At 33.7% G+C, this 17,535-nt stretch overlaps 1 protein-coding gene across 1 annotated transcript in view; it reads right to left on the reverse strand.

The window, feature by feature from the left end:
- LOC127410792 (titin-like) overlaps nucleotides 1-17,535 on the reverse strand; it is a 72,937-nt gene that overhangs the window by 43,278 nt on the left and 12,124 nt on the right. Inside the window, exons 12-52 of the mRNA XM_051645998.1 lie at nucleotides 17,254-17,424; nucleotides 16,963-17,058; nucleotides 16,304-16,396; nucleotides 16,001-16,033; nucleotides 15,846-15,893; nucleotides 13,462-13,509; nucleotides 13,325-13,372; nucleotides 13,084-13,131; nucleotides 12,933-12,980; nucleotides 12,759-12,806; nucleotides 9,574-9,624; nucleotides 9,409-9,459; nucleotides 9,272-9,319; nucleotides 8,965-9,006; nucleotides 8,796-8,843; nucleotides 8,303-8,350; nucleotides 8,161-8,208; nucleotides 7,625-7,663; nucleotides 7,492-7,539; nucleotides 7,293-7,340; nucleotides 7,169-7,216; nucleotides 7,035-7,082; nucleotides 6,890-6,937; nucleotides 6,667-6,714; nucleotides 6,233-6,274; nucleotides 6,096-6,143; nucleotides 5,876-5,923; nucleotides 5,711-5,755; nucleotides 5,492-5,542; nucleotides 5,335-5,382; nucleotides 4,489-4,530; nucleotides 4,345-4,392; nucleotides 2,874-2,921; nucleotides 2,739-2,783; nucleotides 2,550-2,597; nucleotides 2,190-2,234; nucleotides 2,010-2,054; nucleotides 512-556; nucleotides 348-395; nucleotides 220-267; nucleotides 66-110 (exon numbers count right to left, since the gene is read on the reverse strand). Of these exons, the coding sequence (XP_051501958.1) occupies nucleotides 66-110; nucleotides 220-267; nucleotides 348-395; nucleotides 512-556; nucleotides 2,010-2,054; nucleotides 2,190-2,234; nucleotides 2,550-2,597; nucleotides 2,739-2,783; nucleotides 2,874-2,921; nucleotides 4,345-4,392; nucleotides 4,489-4,530; nucleotides 5,335-5,382; nucleotides 5,492-5,542; nucleotides 5,711-5,755; nucleotides 5,876-5,923; nucleotides 6,096-6,143; nucleotides 6,233-6,274; nucleotides 6,667-6,714; nucleotides 6,890-6,937; nucleotides 7,035-7,082; nucleotides 7,169-7,216; nucleotides 7,293-7,340; nucleotides 7,492-7,539; nucleotides 7,625-7,663; nucleotides 8,161-8,208; nucleotides 8,303-8,350; nucleotides 8,796-8,843; nucleotides 8,965-9,006; nucleotides 9,272-9,319; nucleotides 9,409-9,459; nucleotides 9,574-9,624; nucleotides 12,759-12,806; nucleotides 12,933-12,980; nucleotides 13,084-13,131; nucleotides 13,325-13,372; nucleotides 13,462-13,509; nucleotides 15,846-15,893; nucleotides 16,001-16,033; nucleotides 16,304-16,396; nucleotides 16,963-17,058; nucleotides 17,254-17,424 (2,133 nt within the window). The remainder of the gene's footprint in view (nucleotides 1-65; nucleotides 111-219; nucleotides 268-347; nucleotides 396-511; nucleotides 557-2,009; nucleotides 2,055-2,189; nucleotides 2,235-2,549; nucleotides 2,598-2,738; nucleotides 2,784-2,873; nucleotides 2,922-4,344; nucleotides 4,393-4,488; nucleotides 4,531-5,334; nucleotides 5,383-5,491; nucleotides 5,543-5,710; nucleotides 5,756-5,875; nucleotides 5,924-6,095; nucleotides 6,144-6,232; nucleotides 6,275-6,666; nucleotides 6,715-6,889; nucleotides 6,938-7,034; nucleotides 7,083-7,168; nucleotides 7,217-7,292; nucleotides 7,341-7,491; nucleotides 7,540-7,624; nucleotides 7,664-8,160; nucleotides 8,209-8,302; nucleotides 8,351-8,795; nucleotides 8,844-8,964; nucleotides 9,007-9,271; nucleotides 9,320-9,408; nucleotides 9,460-9,573; nucleotides 9,625-12,758; nucleotides 12,807-12,932; nucleotides 12,981-13,083; nucleotides 13,132-13,324; nucleotides 13,373-13,461; nucleotides 13,510-15,845; nucleotides 15,894-16,000; nucleotides 16,034-16,303; nucleotides 16,397-16,962; nucleotides 17,059-17,253; nucleotides 17,425-17,535) is intronic.

Genomic DNA, 17,535 nt, shown 5'->3' on the forward strand with positions numbered 1-17,535 from the left:
ATGAATGATCATTATACAGTGTAAAACACACAGTCTATGCAGAGTGATTTCACTGACATCCATACCTTTCTCTACAGGAGCTGGTTTAGCTTTCTCCTTGATGACTTCAGCTTGTAAATTGTAATAATAATATTTCAAAATTGTTAATGGGTGAATGGGATTTGCTTGGGTAAATAACACAGAAAGCGCACATTAAGATAAAATAATGGTAACTCAAACCTTTTTTCTCAGGAGCAGGTTTAACTTCCTCCTTGATGACTTCAGCCTCTGTAATTTTAATAATGTAAAAAATATTTAGAAAAAGTACATTTTTAGATTCTAACTTAATTCAACACAATAAATCAAACCTTTCTTCTTAGGGGCTGGTTTGGCTTTCTCTTTGACAGGTTCAGCCTCTAAAAGGGTAAAAATATAAAATATTTAGAGAAAACATCAACATTATCTGAAAACTGATCATGACATTTTATTTATTTATTTATTTTGCATTATTCTCACAAATAAATCGAAGTACCTTTCTTTGGTGCTGGCTTTGGTTTCTCTTTGGTTATTTCAGGTTCTGCAAAACATGCAGGCTTGACTTTAGAATAGAAAATGTTTCAATGAGTTTACTCTAAACTTGTCGAATGTCCGCATTCTTCATAATCTTCTCTGTAGTATAAGTTTAAGCACAGCAGCAATTGAAACAACAGTCATAATAAATTATATTTAATCTCGTGCGACCCCTCAGGTAAGAAACCTCAAAGTTTTTTGATTGAAACATCTTTGGTTGTAAAGAGTAGCGTCTCTAGTTTCGTTTGATATGTGGCTTTATAAAAATAAATTCATTTTTCACGCGTCAGCATGCTGATAAACATGATGTCCACATATGTTGAAATTACGATTGCGTTCCCTCAAAAGTTTAAAAAACATGTTAGTTATTTTGAATATTTTTCAACATTAACACGTCTGTGAGTCAGTTTGCTTATACATTTTATTATTGTTTTATTTTGTTATCACTGTACAATATGGTTCTATTCATTAACATTAGTAAATGCATTCCTTTATACAGTATTTACTACATGGAGTGGTGGTGGCGTAGTGGGCTAAAGCACATAACTGGTAATCAGAAGGTTGCTGGTTCGATCCCCACAGCCACCACCATTGTGTCCTTGAGCAAGGCACTTAACTCCAGGGGGGATTGTCCCTGTAATAAGTACACTGTAAGTCGCTTTAGATAAAAGCATCTGCCAAATGCATAAATGTAATGTAAAATGTAATTTACTATGCATATTCATATTGAGAATAAATGTATTCAGGCAAAAGCTGAAAAATTTTGCTTTCGGAGGCTTTATATTGAGATAGGATGAAAATAAGGTGTATTTCTAACTTTTCTGAGACCAGTGCAGACAGACAGCACACTGGAGGTTAAGTCATTCCCTAAATAGGGAGCAAGGGTGCATCCTATAGCTTTTTATGCAGCTAAGTGCATTCACTTCTAAAATCTGACCAGAAGTTCAGTTTCAGGCTGCAGATGAATGTTTGGACCACTCAACGTATTTGGCAGACATGGGACAATGATAATCAGTACATAGATTTAGAATTTTATAATCCAAAATGTTATTTTAACATGGTTGGCAGTGATTTTATGATGCTGGCCATTACTTTTAATAAGAAAGATTAATTCAGCTTTATAGAACATCAGCTATGATGTCTATAACGTCTCAAAAACATGAATAAACAACGCTCCTGGAAACATAATAAACTATTTGATGGAAAAATCTTAAAAACGTAGTCCCGCTCTCCATATATGTGGATATCAATTTTTAGGAAATGTTTTGTTGTTGTTTTTTTTATTGCTTGTTCATTAGGTGCTACTAGTTATAAATCAAAAAGGGAAATAGAAAATGCACACAGAGGTCACTCGGGGTCTCAGGAGGTTAAAATAAATGCCATCATTTGCAGATGCATTGATAAATATGTGTAACATAATAATAAGTGGCTTTCAATTTAAAGGCTAACTGGATATGTACCTTCCTTTTTAGGGACTGGTTTTGTCTTTTCCTTTGGAACCTCATCTGAAAAAGGGTTAAAAATGATTTGTTTTTGAGAAAAACTTGTAATATGAAAATATCTGTATTAGGTTTGATCTTGTCTGGCATTCACTTTTGCAAATGTTAAATGATAAACAAGGTATATTTTAAGATTTTTACCTTTCAGAGGGGCTGATTCAGCTTTTTCTTTGGTGACTTCAGGCTCTACAAATAAGAGGGATATTTCAGTTTCAATCATGTCAAACAATGCAGCTTAATGCATGGATTCTTTACCAGCTCCACCCTCTGAAATAGTCACTAGTAGGATAATGTCTTATCTCTGAGGTGTCTTGAATTATTAAATTGAGTGATTTTTGGAAAAAAGAATTTAAATACCCCTCACCTTTTAGGGGTTTTGGTTCAGGTACCTTTCCTTTAGCAACTTCAGGCTCTTTGAAACAGTATTACTTAATGTGATGAATAATCATCATACAGTGGAAAGAAACAGTGTATGCAAGATGATTTCAATGATATCCATACCTTTCTTTACAGGAGCTGGTTTGGCTTTCTCCTTGATGACTTCAGCCTCTACAATGGCAATGATGTGAAAATATTTAGCAACTGTTAAATATTTTGAGCATTATCTTTCAATTTTCTTAGCTGAATGTTAACTGTATCTTTGACACAGGATGAAATTACACATCAGTCTAAAATAATGGTAACACAAACCTTTCTTCTCAGTAGCTATGGCTTTTTCCTTAACAACTCCAGCCTCTGCAATAATAATAATAATGTTAATGTGTTCAGAGAAATGTTGGAATATTCTTTCATTTTGTTTGGGGATTCTTAACTTAATATCTATACCTTTCTTTACAGGAGCTGGTTTAGCCTTCTCCTTAATCACGTCAGCCTCTGAAATGGCAATGATATGATTTTTTTGGTAACACCTTTCAGTAAGGTTCGATTCGTTAACATTAGTTAATGCATTGGGTATCATGAACAAACCATTAACAATATATTTTTATAGCATTTATTCATCTTTATAAATGTTAGTTAATAAAAATACAATTGTTCATTGCTAGTTAATGTTATGGGGCTTTTCCACTGCATGGTACAGCTAGACTCGACTCGACTCTGCTCGCTTTTTGGGGGTTTTCCACTGTGGATAGTACCTGGTACCTGATACTTTTTTTAGTACCACCTCTGTCGAGGTTCCTAGCGAGCCGAGCCGATACTAAATGTGACGTCAAAACCCTGCAGATCACTGATTGGTCAGAGAGAATCGTCACTACCAGCATCACTGGATTTGCGACACGGGACATCAACCCGCTAGTTTTAAAGTTAGCAACATTGACAGCAATATCATTTGTTCACGCGACTTTCGAATTGTAAAAAGAAATGGCTGTGCACAAAACCACGCCGTGGTTAATAAACGAGGTGCAGACGTTCCTCTCGTTAGCGATGAACGAAACGACGTGAAACGAAAAAGACTTTCAGGAAGTGTCTCAGCTGTTGGCCACACACGGTCCACCAACGGACCTACCAACAATGAAGGGAAAAGTTAAAAAAAACTTAAAAATGACTACAGAACCATCAAGGACCACAACAGACGGAGTGGTTCAAACAGAAGAAAGTGGAAGTGGTTCAACCAAATGGAAGCTATCTATGGCAATAGACTGGCGAGCAATGGGAGGGAGAGTGCCCTGGACTCGGCGTTGTTGGAGTCCACGATGGAGGATGGTACGTTTTGTTACGTTAACTCTATATTCTGCTTGAAAGCTTCACTTTATTTAACCACCAGCTACTGGAAAGCTTGCTTCTAAAACAACCAGACCAATTTAACTGTTACCCTTGTGTAAAATCACCATGTGTTATTGTTTATGGTCAGTCATGTTTGTGTCATGTTTAAGATGATGTCACGGCAGTAGAGGCGGCGCAACTATGACGATCAGCCTATAATCCCACCCATGTTGAGGCGGCACTAAACTGCAGTGGAAAAGCAAGCTCAGAAAAGTAACTCGAGTCGACTCAAACCGTAACGTGCAGTGGAAAAGTGCCATTAGTTCATAGTGCATTAACTAATGTTAAAAAATACAAATTTTGATATCAAAAATGTATTAGTATATATTGAAATTAACATTAACTAAGATTAATAAATGCTGTAAAAGTATTGTTCATTGTTAGTTCATGTTAACTAATGTTGTTAACTATGTTAACAACCTGAACCTCATTGTAAAGTGTTACCATTTTTTTTTAATATTCTAGAGATTTTCTTTAACAAAACCTTAACATTTATTTGTAGAAAATGTCAATTTAATTATTAAATAAATCAAACCTTTCTTCTCAGGGGCTGGTTTAGATTTCTCTTTCATGACTTCAATCTCTAAAATTGTAAAGATTACATATATTCAGTGAAAGATAAGCATATGTTAAAAAACTGGCAAGAAGAGAATATTAGCTTGCATTGAAATGGAAGTACCTTTCTTTGGTGGCTTGGTTTTTTCTTTGGCTATCTCAGGCTCTGTAAAACATTGGGTTTAAAGGATAAGTTCACCAAAAAAATGAAAATTCTCTCATCATTTACTCACCCTCATGCCATCCAAGATGTGTATGACTTTCTCTCATCTGCTGAACTCAAATAAGGATTTATAGAAGAATATCTCAGCTCTGTAGGTCCAAACAATGTGAGTGAATGGGTGCCAAAATTGTCAAGCTCCAAAATCCACATATGGGCAAAATAAAAGTACTCCAGATGACTCCAGTGTTTTAATTCATATCTTCAGAAGCGATATGATAGGTGTGGGTGAGAAACAGATCAATATTTAAGTCTTTTTCTTTTTTTTTTCTATAAATTATCCTCCCTGCTCAGTCAATCTTCACCTCACATTCACTTTCACATTCTTCTTCTTCTGTTTTTGGTGATTCACATTCTTTATGCATATTGCCCCCTATTGGGCGGGGAGGAGAATTTATGATAAAAATGACTTTATTTATTTATTTATGTCTCTGAAGATATGGATTTAACCACTAGAGTTGTATAGATTACTTTTATGCTCCCTTTATGTGGATTTTGGCGCTTCAAAATTTTGGCACCCATTCACTTGCATTGTAAGGACCTACACAGCTGAAATATTCTTCTAAAAATCTTAATTTCTGTTCTGCAGATGAAAGAATGTCATACACATCTGGGATGCCAGGAGGGTGAGTAAATCATGAGAGAATTTTCATTTTTGGGTGAAAAATCCCCCTTTGGAAACACAGTTTTGAGTGTAGTCTGGTCTTCAATTTTGCAAACATTTAAAATAAACAGCATGCACTGTGTCACCTTTCTTTGGAGGTGTTTGTTTCTCTTTCTCTTTGGTAACTTCAGGCTCTGCAAAACAGAAAGACATTTAAGTTCCTAACATGTCAAACAATACAGCTTAATATATGGACTTATTTATAATAGCTTCAGTCTCTAAAACATTTGATATGATTTATACCTTTCTTTGGAGAAGGTTTTGGTTTTGCCTTTTCTACTGCAACAGCAGGTTCTGCAAAACATTGTGATATAATATATATAACTGCATGTCTTCCTGAATATCGAATGGTGATTCATTTTTTAAAAAAAATTTCAGATAGATCTGTTTTATTTTTCCTTGGCAGATTTAATGTTGTATAGCACCATAGAACTAAATAAACTTAAATGAACTTGCTCATACCTTTTTTCACAGCAACAGGCTGAACTTTCTCCTTAACTTCTGCCTCTGAAACACAGAGTAGAAAGTCAAGTCAAGTGCTTTTTATTTGACGAGTGATTTTAAATATGCTTGCTTCTTAAACTTCTCTCAGAAAAGCACAAAAACACAGATCTTAACTTAATGCACCTTTTTTTGAAGGTACAGGTTTTGCCTTCTCTTTTGTCATTTCAGGTTCTGTGAATGAATGGAAATCAATATATGCAGTGTTGTAAATTTGTTCATGTTCAGGTAAAAAAAAATATAGGCAGTAAATGCATCGGCTTCTTAGGCATTTTCAACCTGGAATTACCATATAGCTTGTGACTTGCAAGAATAAAATGAAAATTACTCGGTATGTAATAAATACCTTTCTTTACAGATGCAGGTTTGGGCTTTTCTTGCACAGCTTCTGCTTCTAAATAAATAAGTTAAACATCTTCAGCATTTTACAGGAACAGGAGCACTACTTTGAGTAGCTGCCACTGAAGTAAATTCTTTCAGTACCTTTCTTTGAAGGTTTCTCCTTCTCTTTGATCATTTCAGGCTCTAAAAAATTATGTAAGTCAAAACGGTTTCGTAAAATAATTACGCAGAGTGTGTAATCTATGTCTCAGTTAAATATTCAGAAATTGGTTCAGTTGTTTCGAAAACATCTTCATCTTAATTGATAAGTGATTTCATGATAATATTTTTTTTTAAATCAGTCCTATCAAAATAATATGCTCACAAAAATTGTACTACAATTAAAAATGTACTACAGAAAATTAACAATTAATAAATATTAATACATTTCTTAAGAGTTGGTTTGCCTTGTCATATCTTCAGCCTCTTAACAAATAAAAAAGTAAATTAAATAATTCTTCAGATACAGTCAGGCAAAAGCATATGCAGTAAAATATTTGATATGGATCATGTTTATTTTTGACAAAGTGTGGTACCTTTCTTTACAGGAGTTATTTTTTCCTTCTTTTGGACGACTTCATCCACTGAACAAGATAAGAGACAGAGTCGGCACTTTGCAGCAAATTGTCTTGTTCGCACATTTATAATGAATCTTTCGGTTCCTTGAAAACTTAAGGCTCTAATTAATTTAAACTTGTGTTAAAAGCCAAAGGAAAACATTCTTTAATCAGATAATGTATTGTTCTTAGAAAAGCATACCTTTTTCTACGACCACAGGTTTAGCTGGCTCTTTGGCAACCTTGGCCTCTAAAAGTGCATCAATTGGGATTGGAAATGTATCAGAAATGGCAAATTTCAAGAAAGAGAATATCTGTTATACAGAGCAAATACAGAGCACATGTACCTTTTTTGGCTAGAGCTGGTTTTGCCTCCTTTTCAACAGCTTCAGCCTCTGTGCAAGATTTCAATTTGTTCTGTATGTGATAATTATTTCTAAACATGCATGCTGCACAACTGAAAGTAACAGAATCATATTACCTTTCTTCAAGGGTTCTGGCTTGGACTTTTCTTTGGAAACCTCAGGCTCTGTACATAAATGTGATCACTATTGTCAAATATTTTTCCCACTCAAATGCACAATTCCAACAAAATTAAACAGTACCTTTCATAGCTGAGGCTGGTTTCACTTTCTCCTTAGTATCTCCAGTATCTGTAATTATCAAAAATTAGGGAGATAAAATGCCTTATATTCATACTATGTCCTTTGTTCAGGCTATTCTGTCCTTGAATAATGGCACATGGTATAATGGTAAATGTATGTAACAAAGACAAAATATTCAATTCTCAAAATAAGATTTTACCTTTCTTTGAAGGTACTGGTTTAACTTTTTCTGTTGCAACTTCAGGCTCTAAATATCAATAAAAAACGGTAAGTAAGACTGGCCCAAAGCATTGAACAGTAAATTAAAAAGAAAATTAAAATGTACGTAATACCTTTTTTCACAGGAGCTGTTTTTGGTTTCTCTTCAAGCTCTGAACAAGATAGAAGTGAATATATGATATTTCTATAATATAATATAATATAATATAATGCATTAGTGTTCTTTATTTCAGGCTCTGAAAATAAGATGGTATACCCAGCTAATGCATAAACTCCTTTTAATGAAATGCTTTATTACTGTAAGAACATCATACCTTTTTTCAAAAGGGCCAGTTTAGTTTTCTCCTTAGGAGCTTCAGTCTCATTTTATTTAAACAAGAAATGATCTGAATACATTTAAAGCCCAAATAAACTTTATGCCTGTTAAAACATAACTTTTGGAGTATAAAGATCATGTATATTCAGTTTTGGTTTTCCTTATTTTTAACACCTGCTGTTACTAAGAAAATGCAGGAAATGGTGATGGTTTCTCATTGAAGACAACAGGCTCTTTAATTGATTAAGTTTTATTGGCAGTTAATATCATAAACTTAATATCATATAAATATTCTAAAATAAAATACACAAATTAAATGTCAAAATGTGATACCTTTTTTCACAGGGGCTGGCTTATCTTTCTCCTTGTGGGCTTCATCCTCTAAAAGTATGACATGGCATGTTTTGTTAACATTTGAATTCAGTAGACAACCGATTTAAATGAATCAATTAGCTGACAATCTAAAATTGAGCACCTTTCTTATCTGGTGATGGCTTTGTTTTCTCTTTAATTTTTTCACCATCTGTAAGAAAAAAGAAAACCGAATTGAAATAACTGAAACTAGAAGTTACAAAAAATAAAAATAAAAAAAATAAATAAAATAAAACTTCTGAGAATAAAAAAGTGAAGCACAGGAGGGATTTTGCAACAAAAAATGAAAATATAGTCTCAACATTTGCATTGAAACTTAAAGTGTAAATAGTTTCCCATATCAACAGTGTTGTTTCACTCTTTCCATATTTATCAAATTAATATATAGCTGCATTTCAACACAGGAAGACATGACATTTTTATATAAATCTATATGTCTGAGCAGGGGTTACGATTTGAAAAGTGACCAAATACATAAAAGAATTTACTGATTTTTCCTCAAGCTCTGTAATTAAATCAACATCAGCAGTTCATGGAACATAGAAAAGACTTGCCTTTGGTTTTGATAGGAAGTTATTTTATGTGGAAAGTCATACCTTTCTTTAAGGGAGCTGGTTTTACCTTCTCCTGAGTACCTTTAGCTTCTAGAAGTGAATAAAATACAAATATGTAAATCTAATATCAAATATATAAGCCGTAGGTTCTGCAGTTCATTCAGCTGGATCAATTTTTGTCATATACAATAAACTTGCTAAAATTGCATACCTTTCTTCACAGTTTTAGCTTTTTCTTTGGCAACTTCACCTTCTGTAATGCCAAATGGAAATGCTAAATGTCTTAATGAATCATGGATTGTACTACAACAGAATTTTCCTTTGTTTGCATACTCCTGGTTAATCATTTTACTCATATAGATTTTAAATTGGAATATTGGCAGGGAAACCGTAAAAACATAAAAGAAAGGATCACTTGCCCTTAAAGGGAGTGCCGTTGTTATCCTTAAATATTCTATATGTTGTTAAAGCCACATATTTAACACAAATGTTTAGGGAAGAAAATGCAAGCATAGTACCTTTCTTGGAAGGTGCAGGCTTGACCTTCTCTATAGTAACCTCAGGTTCTGAAAATAATTTGGAACAATCTGCTCATATAATCTGTTAATTTATGCAAGACAGTAAATGCAGAAATAATAAATAAAGAGCAAGCTACCTTTCTTTTTCACAACTGCAGGTTCAGCCTTTTCTTTTACAGCCTCAGCAACTAGTAAACAAATTGTAGACACATCTTTGAGAACATGTAGAAATACGTTGTCTATGGTTCCATAAAATCATATAACTTTGCATGATACATTTTTATGTTACTGGACAAAAATACCTGTTTCTGGTGGAGTTGGTTTAGCCTTTTCTTCCTTGATCTTTTCAGCTTCTTGAGAAAGAAAAAAAAATTGATTGTTCCATTGATGGCTGAGCTAACCATAGTCATCACACTACAAATGCACACAAACACTTAAAGGCATATGCAATAATACAATTACAGAATGTCACATGGAGATTTTATTACATTACTATAATCTACAAAAAAAAAAAAAAAAAAAAAAATGGGAATACTTATGTAGATTACAGGGGTGTAAAGTAACAAATTACAAATACTCACGTTACTGTAATTAAATAGCTTTTCACAGGAATTTTACTTTTTTAAGTAGATTTAAAATGGTATACTTTTACTTGAGTACATTTTAAGTGCTGTAACTACTTTTAATATGCTATTTTCCCACCATCTCGTGTTTGCTAATTCCCTGTCCTGATTTTATTTTTATCTATCAACATGATTGGCTAGGGAGTCTCCTGACTCCCGTCAAATCAAATCACATGTAAAACACTTGAACGGCAGCTGGAGATCCAGCGCACACAGTAATGGATGCCTCAAACAGCAGTTCAACACTTGAACAACACGGCCGCACCTGAAAGGGCTTTTCGCAGTGAAAAAGGCCAATTGCTTGATTGTGTCATGTGAGTTTAACTTGCTCAAGCCAGATATCAGCATTAATCCTGCCTCTAATTTCAAGAACCATATCGAGGTAAATTTAATATTTCTGTTTACTAGATTTTGTGTGTCTATAATGTAGCCTGTAATTTAACTATCTATCACTGAGATTATTGGGTTAGTGTGAGAGATTAAGGCAATGTTATCAATAGGGCTGGGCGATAAAGCAATCTTGATGTTTATCTGAAGGAAAAAAAAAAGAGAGATGTCCTCGATATCGATGATAAACTTTTCATTAATTTTCTATACTACTACTATATATACTATATATACTACTATAATTTTATGTTCTACATCTAGACCAAGTGTGTTCATTACATCGATCGTGATAGCAAGACAAACACTGGTTGGTTGATCTAGATACAATATAAAAGATTTACTTTTTATTTCCTGACATCTGTAGCTGCGTGCTGTTTGATTAACAGGTGGCTAATGTTTGTGCGCTAATGCACCTAAATTGTCAAATACACTTTATAATTCCACCAATGCCCGTCTTGGTGAGGCATTAATGTAAACGCAGTCGGTTTGGTCTAAAGTGAACGTAAACAGTGGGACAAAAAGTGTATTTGCATCAAAATGTCAGACTTGAAGTGTGCACGTGACCGAAATGAGCACTGTCTAGTAGGTTGTGTCATAAAAAGGCTATTAATCAAACAACAATAACAAGGAAATGAGAAAACCACTCACTACTTTTGGCTGAATAACTTGAGTAACTTTAAAAGTATTAATGTAATAGAATAAAAGAGTGACATTTTTAATAACAATATTTTTTAATAATATTGTTAGTGTTTTTTTTTATAATACCGACCCCTGATGTAGAGAGTGTGTTAATTTGTATAATAAATTACCAGGAATGTAGAGATGATAAAATATTTTATAATAATGCTTAGCCTTTATAAAAATAAAAAAAAATTTAATGCCTCATAGAAAAGTATCAACCTTTGTAGAGCAATACTTCAGGCAGAACATTCCACCAGTCACAAACTTCAGCAACTTGTGCATCATGCATAAGAATAAGAACACAACTATTGCTGGGCTTAAAAGATACAAGAACTAAATCAACGCGGGACATTGTATCTCAAAAGGAGGACAATATGGCCCCCATGTGCTACTTAAAGAAATAGTTCACTCAAAAATGAAAATTCTCTTATCATTTACTCACCCTCATGCCATCCCAGATGTATATGACTCTCTTTCTCCAGAATGCAAATTATGATTTTTCATCAAATTATGATGAAGAATATTTCAGCTCTGTAGGTCCATACAATACAAGTGAATGGATGCCAAAATTTTGACAGTCCAAAAAGCATATAAAGGCAGCACAAAAGTAATCCATATGATATCCATGACTTCAGAAGTGATATGATAGGTGTGGGTGAGAAACAGATCAATATTTAAGTCAATTTTTGCTAGAAAATCTTCACCCTGCCCAGTAGATGGCGATATGCATGAAGAATGTGAATCACCAAAAACAAAAGAAGAAGAAATTGAAAGTTAAAGTGGTGATTGACTGAGCAGGGAGGAGAATTTATAGTAAAAGATTACTTATATTGATCTGTTTCTCACCCAACCTATCATATCTCTTCTGAAGACACTGATTTAACCACTGGAGTCACGTGGATTAGGCTACTTTTATGCTGATTTATGTGATTTTTGGAGCTTCAAAATTTTGGCACCCATTCACTTGCATTGTATGAACCAAAAGAGATGAGATATTTTTCTTAAAATCTTAATTTGTGTTCTGCTGAAGAAAGAAAGTCATACACATCCGGGATGGCATAAGGGTGACTAAATGATGAGAGAATTTTCATTTTTGTGTGAATTATTCCTTTAAAGCCCGATGTGGCCCCTGTACCAAACAATTGCTCTACCGCCTCTATTGTGTGGGACATGACACGCCAAGTGACTCTGCTTTTTTAGTGGGTTTTTTTTGCATTCCTTGCACTGTTTTGAACATGCTTTATGTGCAACAATAAATCTCACAGTCGGCATTAAGGGAAATTTAGACCCTACACATAAACTGATTTTAATGTAATTGTTTCATACATTATGATATTGAAAATAACTTTTTCATCTTTGAATTTCTGTAATCATGTCGCCCTTTCATTTATTTTTAAATCAGATTCATGTAGTGTTTACAGTATCATTGATAAGTGGTGTATTTTAAAAGTTGTCAATCACAAACACCTATAAAATACCTATATTTTTTATTCTTTCTGGCAAACAGCCAAAAAGTGAATGTAAATTACGGTATGTGTGCCTCATTTTTAAATTGCAGCATCAAGTTTTTATTTTAAAGGGGCATAGCTTTCGCAACTCAGTACTCAATAATCACTACTCATAAGTACTTTTAAATGATCTACTCTTTTACTCTTACTTGAGTAGTTTTTAGGACAGGTACTTTTACTCTACTCAAACTACATTTTATAAGAAGTAACAGTACTTTTACTTCAGTATTATTTTTCAGTACTCTTTCCACCCCTGGTAGATTATAGTGAACACATACAGGAAAATACCTTTCTTAGCAGGAAGGGGTTTAAGTTTTTCCTTGACAACTTCAGTCTCTGCAAAAGTGACAAATAATTAAGTCCAAGGCTTACAGCAATATACAGTTTTCCAGACTGAACATTCACAGTTGCATCTTTATCTTCTAAACAAAAAAGACATGTCTTAAATACGCATTTTTATACCTTTCTTTGAACGAGCTGGTTTGACTTTTTCTTTTGGAACTTCACGCTCTGAAAGTTAGTGGAGCACATACAGTACATTATGTATAAGAAAACTTAATGTAGCCATACTGTAGAGCAAAAATTAAAAATAGGACATGGATGTAATGGATACCTTTCAGCACAGGGGCTTCTTTAGCTTTTTCTTTAGCAACCTTAACCTCTGGTGACACAACATAATTATCAGAATCCTACTTTTGAAATTGTAAATTGACTTACTAATTTATTAAATATAGTAGAAAGCTCAATTTGACGGGACATTAGTTAGCCTCTTATTGCAAATTGCTTAAAAATGTGCTAAATTGCAATTATTTACTCATATTGGTGATGTACTGTAAGAGCAAACAGCATCATACCTTTTTTAGATGGTGCTGGTTTAGTCTCTTCTTTAGCCACTTCAGCTTCTGTAAATACAATTAAAAATTTATGTCTGGTTATTTGAAAAAATAACCAAAAAACAATGCAATTTTCTGAAAGAGTTGGCCCTACATACCTCTCTTTAAGAGAACAGCTTTTGCTTTCTTCTTGTCAATCTCAATATCTATGATAGAGCAGACATTAATGGAAGAGTTCACCAAAAAATATTAATTGTCATAATTTAGTCACACTCTTAGAACAAATGTGAATGAATGGTGGGGGGTATGACTCATCCAATTGTGTTGAGTCTTTTGAATTCATTCACTGATTCATTGACCATTAATGCAAATGACATCTTTGCCGCCAGCAGATGGGGACAAATGAGTGTCTTTCATGTGTTTTGAGAAAACACTGAGTCGTAAAGAAACACCGATTCATTCACCAACGAAACACCACTATTATTATTATAATCTTTAATAATGTATTAATAACTAATAAAACGAGGAGCCTACTGTTAAGCTCCAAAAATGACAGAGACAATACCACAAAGCATACTTGCCAACATTGGATTGTGAAAATATTATTATTATTATTTATTTTGTATTATTTATTTATTTTTATTTTTTTGGGAGGTATAGGGAGTGACAGTACCGGTCAGTAATACTATTATTGAAGATGAATAATACCAAGAAATTGACCATGTATTCAGATGGACTCTTATCACATTCCTCACAGTTTTAGCAATAAATGTTTTTTGAGTTATTAATAATAAAATGTGTATATCTTTTCTTATATGCCGAGAACTTTCCTTAGGCCTACCCATGACTTATTTATAGCCATAAAATATAGGCTAATTATTTTATTTCTTCGATTACTTATCTTCTTTATCTTCTTTATATTTACTTCTGTGTTTATTTACATGTATTTTCAAGTTTTTTATTTTAATTTACTTTATTTAAAAAAAAAAAAAAATTCCTTCACCTGTATTCTTGTCTTTATGACTCAGTGACTGTATTCATACATTGTTGGATCTGTGTAATTTTGCACATCTTATTTAATTATTATTATTTTTTTTTTACCTTTTAAAAAACAAACAAAAAACAAAACAAATCCTGTTTCAGCACAGTGTGTGGACTTTTCAGACGGTCCCTTTCCCACCGTATGAAAAATTTCCAACTTGTATCATGTTAAATCAACGATCTGGAACGATTTTTGCCGTGATGCCATCTGACCAGTTTACGGGACAAGTCGCGTCCCGTGTTGATTCGATACGGGACGCATCATTTCATATTTAAATACGGGACGATCCCGTGTTTTACAGGACGTGTGGCAACCCTACCTGCAACAAAGGCCTCATAAAAGTTGGTCATACAATTCGTGTGCTCTATTTGAAGTCTTCCCAAGCCATACAGAAACTTCTTCCTCTCCAGCTCGAGAACTTTAGCAGGGAGTTCAACTTCGACTCCTGAATCAACGGTTCGTGAGAGGAGAGATTCGTGGCCGGTCTGATTTTAACCGGATCAACCGATTCATTATAAAGCACAGGTTTAAAAGAATGACTCGTTCACTGATCCGGTTCTTGACTCAATGATCGTGGTTGAAATGGAAGTTAATAACAACTTACATTTCAGTCTGTTACTCACACAGAGATATATTGTAGCCTATATACTTGTAATATAATTCACGAATCGCATAGACTACTTTTATGATGCCGTTTTTTTTGTCCTTTTTGGAGCTGAACAGCAGGTCTGGACTGTCGTTAAAGGGTTAGTTCACCTAAAAATGAAAATACTCTCATCATTTAGTCAACCTTATGCCATCTAAGATGTGTATGACTTTCTTTGTTCTGCTGATTTTTCTCAGCTCTGTAGGTCCATAAAATGCAAGTAAATGGTGGCCAGGCCTTTGAAGCTCCAAAAAGCAGATCAAGTCAGCATAAACATAATCCAACAAACTCCAGTGGTTATATCAATGTCTTCTGAAGTGATCCAGTTGGTTTTGAGTGCGAAAAGACCAAACTGTAACTCCTTTTTCCCTGTACATCTTGCCATATGCAAACTTAAGGCACAATCATGATTTTAAGCTCGATTACACTTCCTATAGCGCCATCTAGTGCTCTGTGCATGCGTCAAGCACTAGGAAGTGTAATCGAGCTTGAAATCATGATAATGCCTAGAGACTGCAATGGCAACATGTACAGTGAAAAAGGAGTTATATTCTGGTCTGTTCTCACCAAAAATGGACTGGGTCGCTTCAGAAGACATTGATTAAACCACTGGAGTGGTATGGATTACTTTAATGTTGCCTTTATCTACATTTTGGAGTTTCAAAAGTCTGGCCACCATTCACTTGCACTGAGCTGACCTCTTCTAAAAATCTTCATTTGTGTTCTGCAGAAGAAAGAAAGTCATAAGTAGTGATACGATTTCTTGTTAATTCCCTACTGTATAGATGTAAAAGTATGCTCATACCATAATCACCATATAATGTCATTATAACTGATACATGTTGATATGTTACCTTTAGGAATGTCCTCAGGTTTAATGTTTTCTTTCACAGATTCAACTTCTGTGTTAAATAAAATAAATGATAGTTACTTTACAGGATCATTAGTGGGAATCTTTGCTTCCATAAAACCCCATGTTGAAAGCAAATTAGTGATAGAATGCGATTACCTTTCTTTGCAGGTGTAACCTTTTTCTCAGCTTCTGTGTGGAAGAATTGTACACATTCAGTTTAAATGTTTGAGTTTTTCATTTGATGTTTAGGCATTCTTTTTTTGTTTTCTTTTTTTTTTTTTAATCAGCTTTATGAAAAAGTATCAAGATGTGACATTTTATGATGTGACTGCTTCAGTTTCATTTCTAATGCCATTGAAAGATTACTTTTTCTCTCAATCTTCAGTGCATAATCTAAATAAAGTTACAATTTTGTAAAAGGTGTATGCCTTTAAATGTAAGGGACTTTTCTCTACAAACCAGCTTTCTGAACACCTTGCGTTTTCTTTTTAGAAGGAGGTTTTTTATGGTCTTCAGCTTCTACAGTTCTTTTAGGTTTTGATGGTTTTTCTCCTGAAAAAAAAAAAAAATAAATAAAAATAATAATATATATATATATATATATATTATTTAGACTATGAGAACCTTAAGAATATATTTCTACCTGGTCTGACCCATAAAATTACTTTTATTGTTATAACCTAATTTTAGCAGGTTGATTCAGTCATATTTAAATAATATTTACCACGTAGGATACCTGGCAAAACATGTTCTTACAGTGCAGCAACATTAAAATTAAGCATTTTAAGCATTTTTTGTTGAATGCAGCAATAAAAGCGAAGAACGAAATAGCATTTTCAACATCAGGACTAAGATGTCAAGCAGCACAATAATGTGTATAATCATGAAAAAAGCTGCATAGTGTAGGCTAATAATTGAAAAGGGTTAGAGTTCAATTTGGGTCCCTTTCTAAGACATTTTCACATATTACAGAAAGATATCATAATGAACTGATGCAGAACAATGATGTTTTAGTTTGCTGTCTAACATAAACGTTCAGACAGTTTCACTCTAATGAGGAAGCAGAGCCATATTTATCTAACGCAGGTTACTGGTGTTAGCACATCACATATATGTACCAGATTTCACTTCAGGTTTCTTCTTTTTTAGAGGGAGTTCTTCATCCACTTTAGTCACCTTGAGCTTTTTATTAGGCTTTTCCCTCGTGTGCTTTTCTAGAACAGATTTAAATACATATTTTGTATTTCTCATCTCTCATCTCAGCATGTAAATCTCAACTCTTTAAACAGCAATTGAAATTCTGTAGGCACTGACAATAGAAGAGGAGTGCACATGGAGTGTAGAAGTAGAGCTTTTTGAATAATAAGAATAGCGAAAATATTTTGTTACATTCTGTTTGCCAGTTTTACCTGTTGGTTCTGGAGTCTTATCCTCTTTGGGTTTCTCTTTTCTTTGAACTTTTTCTATCATCATTTTGTTGGGTTCAGCCTTTTCTTTTTTCCTTGCTTTTTGTACTGTAATATTTATTTTTTGTAGTGTTATTTCGTCCTCTTCTCTTTCGTCCTTCTTACCTCTCATGTCTGTAAAAACAGATAAGATCATGTGTCACAGGTCTATCATTTTCCAAATACATAGCACATTAATTTAGCTATATGTTTACGCCTCTCATCCACACAGGAACGGCACTGAAA

The sequence above is a fragment of the Myxocyprinus asiaticus genome, chromosome 20 (assembly GCF_019703515.2).
Source record: "Myxocyprinus asiaticus isolate MX2 ecotype Aquarium Trade chromosome 20, UBuf_Myxa_2, whole genome shotgun sequence".
Classification (NCBI taxonomy): Eukaryota; Metazoa; Chordata; class Actinopteri; order Cypriniformes; family Catostomidae; genus Myxocyprinus; species Myxocyprinus asiaticus.